The sequence below is a fragment of the Papio anubis genome, unplaced genomic scaffold (assembly GCF_008728515.1).
Source record: "Papio anubis isolate 15944 unplaced genomic scaffold, Panubis1.0 scaffold1268, whole genome shotgun sequence".
In the NCBI taxonomy this organism is placed as follows: Eukaryota; Metazoa; Chordata; class Mammalia; order Primates; family Cercopithecidae; genus Papio; species Papio anubis.
The window spans coordinates 7,205-20,539 of NW_022161212.1; the positions used below are offsets into that span (position 1 = coordinate 7,205).

At 43.5% G+C, this 13,335-nt stretch overlaps 1 protein-coding gene across 1 annotated transcript; it reads right to left on the minus strand.

Annotated features, from left to right (window-relative positions):
* Positions 1 to 473: 473 nt before the first annotated feature.
* Positions 474 to 12,862, minus strand: LOC100998146 (zinc finger protein 564). Its single transcript, XM_021930744.2, has 4 exons — positions 12,010 to 12,862; positions 3,674 to 3,800; positions 3,407 to 3,467; positions 474 to 3,017 (listed from the first exon to the last, which is right to left on the minus strand). The coding sequence occupies exons 1-4, from the start codon at positions 12,292 to 12,294 to the stop codon at positions 1,547 to 1,549; spliced, it is 1,944 nt and encodes a 647-aa protein (XP_021786436.2). The 5' UTR covers positions 12,295 to 12,862; the 3' UTR covers positions 474 to 1,546.
* Between the last annotated feature and the right edge of the window lie 473 nt (positions 12,863 to 13,335).

The following is a 13,335-nucleotide window of genomic DNA, read 5'->3' on the forward strand; positions in this document are numbered from 1 at the left end:
TCCCAGCACTTTGGGAGGCCGAGACGGGCGGATCACGAGGTCAGGAGATCGAGACCATCCTGGCTAACACAGTGAAACCCCGTCTCTACTAAAAATACAAAAAAATAGCCGGGCGTAGTGGCGGCGCCTGTAGTCCCAGCTACTCGGGAGGCTGAGGCAGGAGAATGGCGTGAACCCGGGAGGCGGAGCTTGCAGTGAGCCGAGATCACGCCACTGCACTCCAGCCTGGGGGCGACAGAGCGAGACTCCGCCTCAAAAAAAAAAAAAAAAAAAAAAAAAAGAAAACGTCCTTCCTAAGGTTCAGCAATATTCTCTTGTATGTATAAACTTCCTTTTGTTTATTCATCTATTGATGAAAACCTGAGTAGTTTCCAGAGTTTACCTATTGTGAATGATGCTATGTACACAGGTGCACAAAACCTATTTGAGACTTTGCTTTCAATCTTTTTATTTTCCCAGAAATGGAAATGCTGATATGTCATTTCTACATTTTAATCTGGGGATCTGCCATACTGTTTTCAGCAGGCTTATACCATTGTACATTCCCCGTGATAGTGCACAAGGTTCTCAAACATTCCACATCCTTGTCAGTATTGTTTTCCATCTTTGATACTACTAATCCTAATGAGATGGTATGTATGTCTTGAGTTTGATTTGTATTTCCCTAACAACCAATGATGTTGAGCATTGTTACGTGCTTATTGGCCATCTGGATATCTTCTTTGGAGAAATGTCTATTCGAGTCCTTTCCCCTTTCCTCCATTTTAAAATTGGATTGTGTCTTAGCTTGGGTTGCTAAAACAAAATACCATAAATTGGAAAGCTTAATTCATCAACAAACATTTATTTCTCACGGTTTGGGAGGCTGGGAAGTCCAATATCAAGGCACTGGCAGAGCCCGTGTCTGGTAAGGGCCTGCTTCCTGGTTCAAAGATAGCTATCTTCTCACTGCACCCTCTCATGGTGAAGGGCAGAGCTAGCTCTCTAGGGACTCGTATTAGGAAACTAATCCCAATTACGAGACCTCCATCTTCATGATGTCCTCCAGTCCTAAAAACCACCAGAGACAGGGCCTCCAAATACCATCACAATACGGGGATGGGGGTGGGGGTAAGGTTTCAACATATTAATCCGAGGGGGCATACACTCTCAGCCAAAACATTACACCTCCGGCCCCCAAAATCCATGTCATCACATGTAAAATATATTCATCTCATCCTAAAGGCCTCAAGTATCTCAGTTAATTCCAGCATGAAGCCTAATGTTTAAACTCAAACTCCAAAGTGTCATCTCAATATCACAAAACTCAGATATGGATGAGATTCAGTTCATGCTGAGGCAAAATCCTTCTTCAGCTCCGAACCTGTGAAAACCAAACTAGTTGTGTATTTCCAAAATACGAGACAGGCATAGGATAGACATTCCTATTCCAAAAGTGAGAAACAGGAGAAAAGGGTGAGCTCCCAAACAAGTCCGAAACCCAGAAAGCAAACTGAAGACTTTCCATATTCTTTGGATATGTAGATACTTGTAGAACTGTCCTCCACTATGCATTTTCACAGGTATTCGAAGGTTCTGTGATAAATGAAAGCTTTCCCACATTCCTTACATAAGGTTTATCTCCATTATGAGCTCTTTCATGTCTTTGAAAGGAACTGGAATAACTGAACGTTTTCCCACACTGCTTACATTCATAGGGTTTTTCTCCAGTATGAGTTCTTTCATGTATTCTAATGGAACTGGCATAATTGAAGGCTTTCCCACATTCTTTACATTCATAGGGTTTTTCTCCAGTATGAGTTCTTTCATGTGTTCGGACAGAACTAGGACAGTCAAAGGCTTTACCACATACCTGACATTTATAAGGTCCATCTCCAGTGTGCAGTATCATATGTTTTCTAATCCTTTTAAGAGAAATGAAGGCTTTCCCACATACCTGACATTCATAGGGTTTCTCTCCAGTGTGAGTTCTTTCATGTATTTGAAATGAACTGGGACAGTCAAAGGCTCTACCGCATACCTGACATTTATAAGGTCCATCTCCAGTGTGCTTTATCATGTGTCTTCGAACACTTGGGAGAGAAATGAAGGCTTTCCCGCATTCCTTACATTCATAGGGCTTCTCTCCAGTGTGAGTCCTTTCATGTGTTCGAACATTACTGGAAGAACTGAAGGTTTTACCACATTTATTACATTCATAGGGTTTCTCCCCAGTATGAGTTCTTTCATGCTTTCGAACGTAACTGGGAAAAATAAAGGCTCTCCCACATACTTTACATTTATAAGGTCCATCCCCAGTGTGCCTAATCATATGACTTTGAAAATTTGTGAAAGAAATGAAGGCCTTCCCACACTGTTTACATTCATGGGGTTTCTCTCCAGTATGAGTTCTTTCATGTATTCGAAATAAACTGGGGCGGTCAAAGGCTTTTCCACATTCCTGACATTTATAAGGTCCATCTCCAGTGTGCCTAATCATATGTCTTTGAAAACTTGGGAGAGAAATGAAAGCTTTTGCACATTCCTGACATTCATAGGGTTTCTCTCCAGTGTGCGTTCTTTCATGTATTTGAAATAAACTGGGGCGGTCAAAGGCTTTCCCACATTCCTGACATTTATATGGTCCATCTCCAGTGTGCTTAATCATGTGCCTTCGAACACTTGGGAGAGAAATGAAGGCTTTCCCGCATTCCGGACATGCATAGGGTTTCTCACCCGTGTGAGTTCTTTCATGTCTTCGAAAGGATTGACAAGAACTGAAGGCTTTCCCACACTGCTTACATTTGTATGGTTTCTCTCCATATTCCTGATAGTCATAAGGTTTGTGTCCAAGGTGAGATCTGATGTGTCTACTAAGGGATGAATGATGCATGAAGACTTTCCCACACAAACTACATTCACATGGTCTTACTATAGTAGGAATTTTCTTGTTCAGATTAAGATTGAGAATCTGACTGAAGGCTTCTCCACATTGATCATATTCTTTACTTTCACTGAGTCCCTCTTCCGTATGATTGCTGGAAAAAACAGAAAGCATGATTTAATGGCTTGTGACTTTGTATTTATTAATAGTTTTTCGACTTACATTTTTACCATAATCGGGGAAAGGGTAGGTTTTCAGGCCTGTATGAATTGTTTGAAAGTGAAGAGATGGAATGCTCTGCAAGAGGGCTCGACAGTGGCTATTATCAAAAAAGTGATATTCATATATACAGTTTCTTAATACTATTTCCAAGTGAATGATTTTGCAACACTAAACATCTATGTCACACTTTTTCTTTTTCTGGTGAAAAAGTTGTAGGAATAGATAAATTTGAAGCTGGGTTTACTGGTTTGTTTCCTTATTTTTAAAATTTCATGACATACTAAGAAGGGGACATTGCTTTCTCTTGTCAGTGCAAATTACCTTAAAATTCTCCCCTGATTTTTGTACCAATCTTCAATGCTCTGGTCTTCCCATTTTTTTCCTAAAATATAGTCAGAAAAAAATCCTTATGAACAGATAGACATTACAGAAAACTGACTAGATTCTAAGTTCATGATCAGGTGCAAACAACCCTGATTTATTCACCCAAGTATTTCCTTTTCCACATCTGACATCATGAAACAGCGTTAAAGAGCAAGAAATACTTCTTCTCTAATTGACTAAGAGAAGGAATGATGTCATCCTTACCTACACAGGCCAGGTTTCTAAAGGTTTCCCGCATCACATCTCTATAGAGTTTCTTCTGGGAAGGATCCAGCAAAGCCCACTCCTCAAGTGTGAAGTTCACAGCCACATCCTCGGAGGCCACTGAGTCCTAAAACATCCCAAATATGCAACGCAGGAGAAAGAATGAGATGACAGTACAGGGATGTAAACCCAATTCATAAAAGTTCACAAACGGCTAGGTGCGGTGGCTCACACCTGTAATTCCAGCACTTTGGGAGGCCAAGGCAGGCAGATCACCTGAGGTCAGGAGCTTGAGGCCAGCCTGGTCAACATGGTGAAACCCCATCTCTACTAAAAATATACTTAATTAGCTAGGCATGGTGGCGTATACCTGTAATCCCAGCTACTCAGGAGGCTGAGGCAGGGGAATTGCTTAAACGAGGGAGGCGGAGGTTGCAGTGAACCGAGATCACGTCACTGCACTTCAGCCTGGGTGACAGAGAGAGACCCCATCTCAAACAAAAAACAAAAAAACAAAAACAAAAACAAAAAAAACAAGTTGACAAATGATGTGGCGGTCTCCAAACATTTATTTTATGATAAATAAATATGGTTGTCAGAATTCTGTCTACATTCACTTTCTCATAAATTTAATTACCCCATGAAAATATGCAACTGATCTCTACATTTTTACTGTAGTCACTACAAGTTTTATTGGTCTCTAATGGTAGGATCCAGTTCACCTTGGAGAAACAAATAAAATGCTATACAAAGAAAATAAATTTTGGCTGGGCCCGGTGGCTCACGCCTGTATTCCCAGTACTTTGGGAGGCCCAAGCAAGCAGATCACGAGGTCAGGAGTTTGAGGCCAGCCTGACCAACATGGTGAAACCCCATCTCTACTAAAAATACAAAAAAATTAGCCAGGCGTGGTGGCGCACGCCTGTAATCCCAGCTACTCGGGGGCTGAGGCAGGAGAATAGCATGAACCCGGGAGACAGAGGTTGCAGTGAGCCGAAATTGTGCCATTGCACTCCAGCCTGGAGGACAGAGAGAGACTCTGTCTCAAAAAAAATTTTAAGATCATCATTCCTTCTGGGAAAAACTTCCATCTCCTTTCATGTCTCACACCAATCAGCATTCCATGAAACACGGGGTAGGCCAGGCGCAGTGGCTCACGCCTGTAATCCCAGCACTTTAGGAGGCAGAGGCAGGTGGATTGCCTGAGATCAGGAGTTTGAAACCAGCAACCTAACATGGTAAAACCCTCTCTCTACTAAAAATACAAAAAATCCCCCAGGCATGGTGGTGGGCGCCTGTAATACCAGCAACTTGGGAGGCTGAGGAAGGAGAATCGCTTGAGCCCAGGAGGTGGAGGTTGCAGTGAGCCACAACTGCACTCCAGTCTGGGTGACAAGAGCAAAACTCTGTCTAAAAAAAAAAAAGAAAAAGAAAAAGAAACACAGGATAAAATCTGAAAAAGGTTCCCATGAATAAATACATACACACTGAAGAAGTGGAACAATTTTCTTCTGTTCCCTTCATCAAACAAGAGAGGCCAGAAGGCCCATAGAAATCCACCTTCTGACAAAATCCAGCTGACCATACTTTCCTGAAGGATTCCAAGCCATTAGACATAACAGATCAAGTTGGCTGAATGAAAATAATCCTCTGTAAAAGTATTCATTTTAACCTGCATGTATAATATTTGTTATAGACTTACTGATTCCTTTGACTCTATCCCATTTCACTAGGCTAGGAAGCTATTGGGATGATACGACTCAGGTATGGGGAAGAGGGTATGGCAACTTAGGCAGCACCCCCTCACCCAGCAAAATCCCCATAGTCATGAACGTCAAGGGCAGTTTCCCACCTATTTTTACCTTATATATGCACACGTACTAAGAAAACAAAATGCCAGAATAGTTTTTTCTGGCAGATATATAACAAGGTACCCTATGCCTTGCTAACCTTGAGGAACAGGTTAAGAGTTGCAATTTCTGAGGGATTTCATTCAAGTCCAGATGGTTTGATGGCGAATTTGACCATGATTATAAAACACATGAAGGGATCAGCAGTGCTTTTCTCCAAAAGAACATAAAATCCTCTTTCTCAAATTTCAGGAGGAAATGATTCCTGACCAGTCACTGTGTGATATTACATTGTGTAATGTCAAGGCAAAATAAAATAAGGAGAAAGATGGGTTCTTTTGGTTTTCTTAGAAATGGGAACTTGCTCTGTCATCCACACTGGAGTGCAGTGGCATGATCATAGCTCACTGAAGCCTTCATCTCCTGGGCTCATGTGATCCTCTCTCCCGAGCCTCCCAAGTAGCTAAAACTATAGTCACAAGACACAACGCCTAGCTAATTTTTAAATTTTTTGTAAAGATGGGGTCTTACTTTGTTGCTCAAGCTGATCTCAGATTCCTGCCTCAGCCTCCCAAAGTTCTAAGATTACAGGTTTGATCCACCATACCTGACTGGAAAGATGGGTTCTCAGAAAGAATGAAACGTCCTCAAGATAACCTCTTACAAAATATTTTCTAAATTCTATAAATCCCCTAAAGATTGTTGAAAAGTCAACAAAAAGTCCTTCTCTAAATGTAGCAGGAATAATGAATATCTGACAATGGTCAAAGTCTTCTGAACAACAACATGATAGCTTCCCTAACCTTTTTTTTTTTTTTGAGACGGAGTCTTGCTCTGTTGCCCGGGCTGGAGTGCAGTGGCCGGATCTCAGCTCACTGCAAGCTCCGCCTCCCAGGTTTACACCATTCTCCTGCCTCAGCCTCCCGTGTAGCTGGGACTAGAGGCGCCCACCACCTCACCCAGCTAGTTTTTTGTATTTTTTAGTAGAGACGGGGTTTCACCGTGTTAGCCAGGATGGTCTCGATCTCCTGACCTCGTGATCCGCCCGTCTTGGCCTCCCAAAGTGCTGGGATTACAGGCTTGAGCCACCGTGCCCGGCCAGCTTCCCTAACCTTTAACAAGAATTCTGAATACTGGCCTGGCACAGTGGCTCATGCCTGTAATCCCAACACTTTGGGAGGCTGAGGCGGGAAGATCACTTGAGTTCACTTGAGTCAGGATCATTTGAGTCAGGAGTTTGAGTCTGGCCTGGGAAACATGGTAAAACCTCGTCTCTACTAAAAATACAAAAATTAGCCAGGCACAGTAATGAGTATCTGTTACCCCAGCTACCTGGGAGGCTGAGGCAGGAGAATCACTTGAACTCAGGAAGCGGAAGGTGCAGGGAGCCGAGATCATGCTACTGCACTCCAGCCTGGGTGACAGAGCAAGACTCTGTCTCAAAAAAAAAAAAAAAAGAAAAGAACATAGGAGAGCCATGGTAGGCACTGGGGAGAAAAGACCTCATATTTTAGAATACCACAGAAGGCCACAACCCCAGCCAGGACCAAAGGCTCACTAACAAATCATATGATTGCAGAATATGTCACCTCCAGGTAAAATGCTCAATTAAAGCCCAAGAAGGAAGGTCAGAGACAAGACCAAAAAAAAAAAAAAAGGCAAGGGCAACTAATAGAAAAAAGTAAAAAATATGGTAGATATTAATACAACTACTGATAATCACTTTGAATGTCAATGGTCCAAATATAATTAGAAGACAGATACTGTTATAGTGGATTTTAAAAACAGTATGTTGGCTAAAAGGAAACCACTTTAAATACAAAGACACATGTATTAAAAGTAAAGGGATAGAGAAACATATAAAATGCTAACATTAATTAAAAGAAACATGACATAGCTATCTTAGTATCACAAAGTACACTTCAGAGAAAGGAAAAAACACAGAGATAAGCCAAGTGCAGTGGGACATGCCTATGGTCCCAGCTACTTAGAAGGCTGAGATGGAGGATTGCCTGAGCCCAGCAGTTCAAGGATATAATGCGCTATAATTTATTGTGAATAGACACTGCACTCCAGCTTGGGAAACAGCGAGACCTTCATCTATACAAAAACATTTAAAAAAATTTTTTTTTTCATTAACCAGTTGTGGTATCACATGTGTAGTCAGCTACTTGGGAAGCTGAGGGAGAAGGACTGCCGGAGCCCAGGAATTCAAGGCTGCAAAGAGCTGTATGATCACACCACTGCACTCCAGCCTGGGTGACAGAGTGAGACTCTGTCTCTAAAAAAAATTAAATTAAAATTTTAAAACAAATAAAAATAAAGAGATATAAGTGAGCATCACATAATGATAAAGGACTCAACATGCCAAGAAGACCTGACAACCCGTAGTGTGTGTTTGCACAACGCCTGGCCCATATCATAACTCATGCAACTGACTTGAACTTATTTTAGTAAGCCGTTATGGTGATGAATGAGGTCTTCAGCAGGAGATTGGGAAGAGAAGAGAAAGTTCCATCCAATGCCTTGTTTAGGAGCCCAGCACTGTATATTCTGAGAAGTTAAACTAGGGCCTTGGTTACCATCAGTGCTGTCTGGAACTCGGACATAGATGAGTATCCTTGTATTGTGGACTTCATATAAGACATTTATTGGCCGGGCACGGTGGCTCACGCCTGTAATCCCAACACTTTGGGAGGCTGAGGCGGGTGGATCACCTGAGGTCAGGAGTTTGAGACCAGCCTGACCAACATGATGAAACCCTGTCTCTACTGAAAATATAAAATTAGCTGGGCATGGCAGCATATGCCTATAATCCCAGCTATTTGGGAGGCTGAGGCAGGAGAATAGCTTGAACCCAGGAGGCAGAGGTTGTGGTGAGCTGAGATCGCGCCATTGCACTCCAGCCTGGGCAACAAGAGCAAAACTCTGTCTCAAAAAAAAAAAAAAGACATGTATTACCTTGATTTCTATTTTAGGTATCTGACATTGGAGACACTCAAAGGTATCTTACCATAAACAGGAAAGTCTTACACAACCGCTACAGTCTGTAAACCTTAGAGCAGATGGAACCCATTTTTGGCCAGTGTTAAGATGACTGCCTCATGTTTGGTCAAGCAGGCTAACCCTTGGATCTGTATATCACAGACTTCCCAGTTAAGTGATGAAAAGCAGCAACTCTCCACTGGCTCCCTCGGGTACGCGTGTGGTAATGTCATCCATGCAAACTCCCTACTGCTGTTCACTCAATGACTCTAATAATTATTTTCAATCATCTAATTTATACTGGGCCACAGTAACTTGTTTAACTGGGGATAAAGGTCCACGAAATTCTATCTTGCCAAGCCACTTTGTAACAGTCAAAGACTTGATTTATTTTTTATCATTTTAGAGTAACCCAGCTCAGTACAGGGTATCTTAGGACAATGGGTACTTTGACCATGGTTAATTGAAACAAGGCAATAACTCCAATGGTTAAGACAAGGCATATCTGTTTATCCTCTATTTTATATTCATTACTCAGATTACAGGGTTTACCTTGCTTAAATTTAGTGGGATCACCAGGTATAAGTGTAATTTGCACTTTATGTTGATTAACAGCTTGAAAGATTAATGAGCACATTACAGCAGGTATTAATTCAGAACCTACCTTGTGGGCCGGGTGTGATGGTTCACCCCTGTAATCCCAGCACTTTGGGAAGCCAAGGCAGGTGGATCACTTGAGGTCAGGAGTTCGAGACCAGCCTGGCCAACATGGTGACACCCCGTCTCTACTGAAAATACAAAAATTAGCCAGGCATGGTGGCAGGTGGCTGTAATCCCAGCTATTCGGGGGGCTGAGGCAGGAGGACTGCTTGAACCCGGGAGATGGGAGGTTGTGGAGAGAGCCAAGATTGCGCCACTGCACTCCAACCTGGGTACAGAGTTTTCTCAAAAAAAAAAAAAAGAACCTACCCTGCTGAGGGAGGGAGGCACAAGTACCATGTAGTCCCCTTTTATCTTTTTAGCTGTGTAAATATTTTTAGTGTATTTGGATTTCCAATTGGGTAAAATTGTGAACCTCTGTTTCAGTACTCATTTTTCCCTTTGCTTCCCTCTTTGGTTGTTGGTTTTGTTTGTCTCTAGATATACATCAGGGATGGCGAAAGGAGCTGTCCTGTCTACCCTAGTATTTGCATGTTTTCCCCCTGCACCGAGCCTTACATCTGTATCCTCACGGTCATGGACCTCCTCCAAGGCAGCGATGGTTTTACAAAGTTTAAAGGACTCCAGGGTTAACTTGGGTTTGAACTACTCCCTTTCCTGTGCCACAGGGGTATATCTGGATGTTGTCCCCTATAACACCAAGAGTAAGGATCCTTGTGGTGACAGAGGCACAGGCAGTGGCAGCAGCAGCACTTAAGGGTCCTGGCAGCCCTCTGATATTATTACTTTGTTTTGAGACAGAGTCTTGCTCTGTCACCCAGGCTACAGTGCAGTGGCGCAATTTCGGCTCACTACAAGCTCTGCCTCCCAGGTTCACGCCATCCTCCTGCCTCAGCCTCCCAAGTAGCTGGGACTACAGATGCCCGCCACCACACCCAGCTAATTTTTGTATTTTTAGTAGAGATGAGGTTTCACCGTGTTAGCCAGGATGGTCTCAATCTCCTGACCTCATGATCCGCCCGCCTCAGCCTCCCAAAGTGCAAGGATTACAGGCTTGAGCCATCGCGCCCAACGCCCTCTGATACTATAGTATGGACTCAGCCTACTACGTAATGGCTGCCTTTCCCCTTCTCTTCTTTCTCTTCTTTTCAAGTGACTCTTCTGCCGTGTGTAGTGGTTCACACCTATAATCCCTGCGCTTTGGGAGGCCAAGGCAGGAGGACTGCATGAGCCCGCAAGTTTCAGGTTACAGTGGGCTATGATGGTGCCACCGCACTCCAGCCTGAGCAACAGAGTGAGGCCTGGTTACCAAAAAAATTTTTTAATTAAAATAATAACTGTTCTTTCAGATAAGAGTCAGCACCCTGTAGAGGAGACCAGAATACAGCAGCACTCACAGCTTCGTCCTAAAAGACACGGGTCCGGACCAAGACACACAATCTACAACCACCTAAGGAAGGCCCCAATCCTATATTCCCTTCCTAAATGTCAAGGAATTATCAAACTGCCAACTCGGGCTGATTACAGACCCAGACTTGCTGGATCTCAACAATACAATAAAAACAGAGCAGGGGCCGGGCGCGGTGGCTCAAGCCTGTAATCCCAGCACTTTGGGAGGCCGAGACGGGCGGATCACGAGGTCAGGAGATCGAGACCATCCTGGCTGACACGGTGAAACCCCGTCTCTACTAAAAAATACAAAAACTTAGCCGGGCGATGTGGCGGACGCCTGTAGTCCCAGCTTCTCGGGAGGCTGAGGCAGGAGAATGGCGTGAACCCGGGAGGCAGAGCTTGCAGTGAGCTGAGATCCGGCCACTGCACTCCAGCCTGGGCGACAGAGCGAGACTCCGTCTCAAAAAAAAAAAAACAAAAAACAGAGCAGGACAGTTTGAAGCAGGAGTTCCCTAAGAAGCAGCAGCTCAAAGCGCGTGCCCAGTGTTTTCAGGCAGCAGAGCAGAGGAGCCAGTGGAGACAGACCCCTCCGTGTGGTGGTCAATGTCCAGACATCTTCACAGCACCGACTGCAGAGATGTGGTTCTGACGTTGACACTGATGACGGAGTGTCTCACACAGGCTGGGAGGGCATAAAAAGGCTTATTACTCTCATGTGATTGAGGTGTCTGGGGAGAGTAGGGCAGGCCCATCAAGCAGGTGTGAAATGGTTTGAGAACAGGGGAAGCTGCCTGGCCTGGGTATTTACTGTGTTGGGGTTGGGGCTGGATGACAGTTCCATGGACAGACACCAGAAGACAGAACCCCAGGCTTCCTTGAAAGCTGGTCCAGGTGTGGGCACAAGGGTAGAAGGGGAGGGTGAGGTTTTAGCTCTCAGCAGACAAGCATTCAACACTGGAGTCTGACTACTCATTACTATAACAAAGGCAGGAAATAAAAATATACATTCCCAGTCACTTGTTTTTATGTAAACAGTGACAGGATGCACAAAAAATGATCAAAATTATTTGGGGGTGGCTGGACCAAGAGGACTACAGTAGACCAGAATTTGCTGGCAGGAAGTCATCTAAAATTAAAACTGTCAAGCGTACACTTTATACCAGAAGGGTATTTCTTTCCAATCAGTCTTTGCACGTGTCCCTGGAGAACTTTGAAATGTGTGAGAGCATGATATCTTTAAGGCAACTGCCTTTTTTTTTTTTTTTTTTTTTTTTTAAGAGACAGGGTCTAGCTCTGTCGCCCAGGCAACACTGACTAAGCTAGGATTGTACAGTGGTGCAATAGCTCACTGCAGCCTGGAGCACCTAGGTTCAAGTGGATCCTCCCGCCTCAGCCTCTGGAGTAGCTGGGACTACCGGCACAAGCCACAAGGCCCACTTATTTATTTACTTGTTTGTTTTGTAGAGACGGGGTCTTGCCATGTTGCCCAGGCTGGTCTCGACCACCTGGGCTCAAGCGATCCTCCTGCCTTGGCCTCCCACAGTGGTGGATTACAGGCGTGAGCCATCGCATCCAGCCCTGAAGTCTTATTCTCATTGGTAAATACAAGAAAAACAGTAACAGATTATATAGATCTGGAATGAACCTGGAAACTCCTAATACTTTTAATAGATGGTTTTTGGTATATTCAGAGATACATGCAATCATGATCACAATTTTCATCACAGCAAACATAAGCCCATGTACCTTTTACCTGTCAATCTCCTACCTTCCCATCTTCATCCGCCAATCCCCAGCCCTTGATAACCAGCAATCTTTCGGTCTCTGTAGATTTTCCTATTATGGACTTTCATACAATCAGAATCATGTCATGTAGTATTTGTGACTAGTTTCATTATAGGTTTCTTGAGTCACATCCGTGCTGTAGCATGCATCCCCACTTTGTATTTATGGTAGAATTATATTCCACTGTATGGATATCACATGTTTTGTTTATCTATCATCCAATGATGTATTACAGTCAGCCCTCCATACTTGGAGTTTCTGCATCCTCAGATTCAACCACCCTCTGATCAAGTACTACGTAGTTAGGTCTATGATGGTTAGGTACATACTGAACATGTATGGACTTTTTCTTCTTGTCATTATTCCCTAAACAACACAATATAACAACTATTTACCTAAAATTTATGGTGTATTAGGAATTATAAGTGAGCTAAAGATGATTTAAAGTATACGGAAGAAATGTTTTCTAGGCCAGGCGCGGTGGCTCACGCCTGTAATCCCAGCATTTTGGGAGGCTGAGGCAGGCAGATCACCTGAGGTTGGGAATTCAAGACCTTCAAGGAGAGCAGCCTGACCAACAAGGAGAAACCCCATCTCTACTAAAAATACAAAATTAGCCAGGCATGGTGGTACATGCCTGTAATCCCAATTACTCAGGAGACTGAGGCAGCAGAATCACTTGAACCTGGGAGATGGAGGTTGCGGTGATCCGAGATTTCACCACTGCACTCCAGCCTGGGCAACAATAATGAAACTCCGTCTTAAAAAAAAACAGAAAATGTTTTCTTAATTTCCATTTTGGGTTGTTCAGTGACAATGTATAGAAATAACAGATTTTTACAGATTCCATTTATATCCTACCAATCAGCTTAATTCATTTATTACTTCCTATTTTTTTTGAGACTGAGTCTTGCTCTGTCGCCCAGGCTGGAGTACAGTGGTGCGGTCTCAGCTCACTGCAACCTCCACCTCCTGGAGTCAAGCAATTCT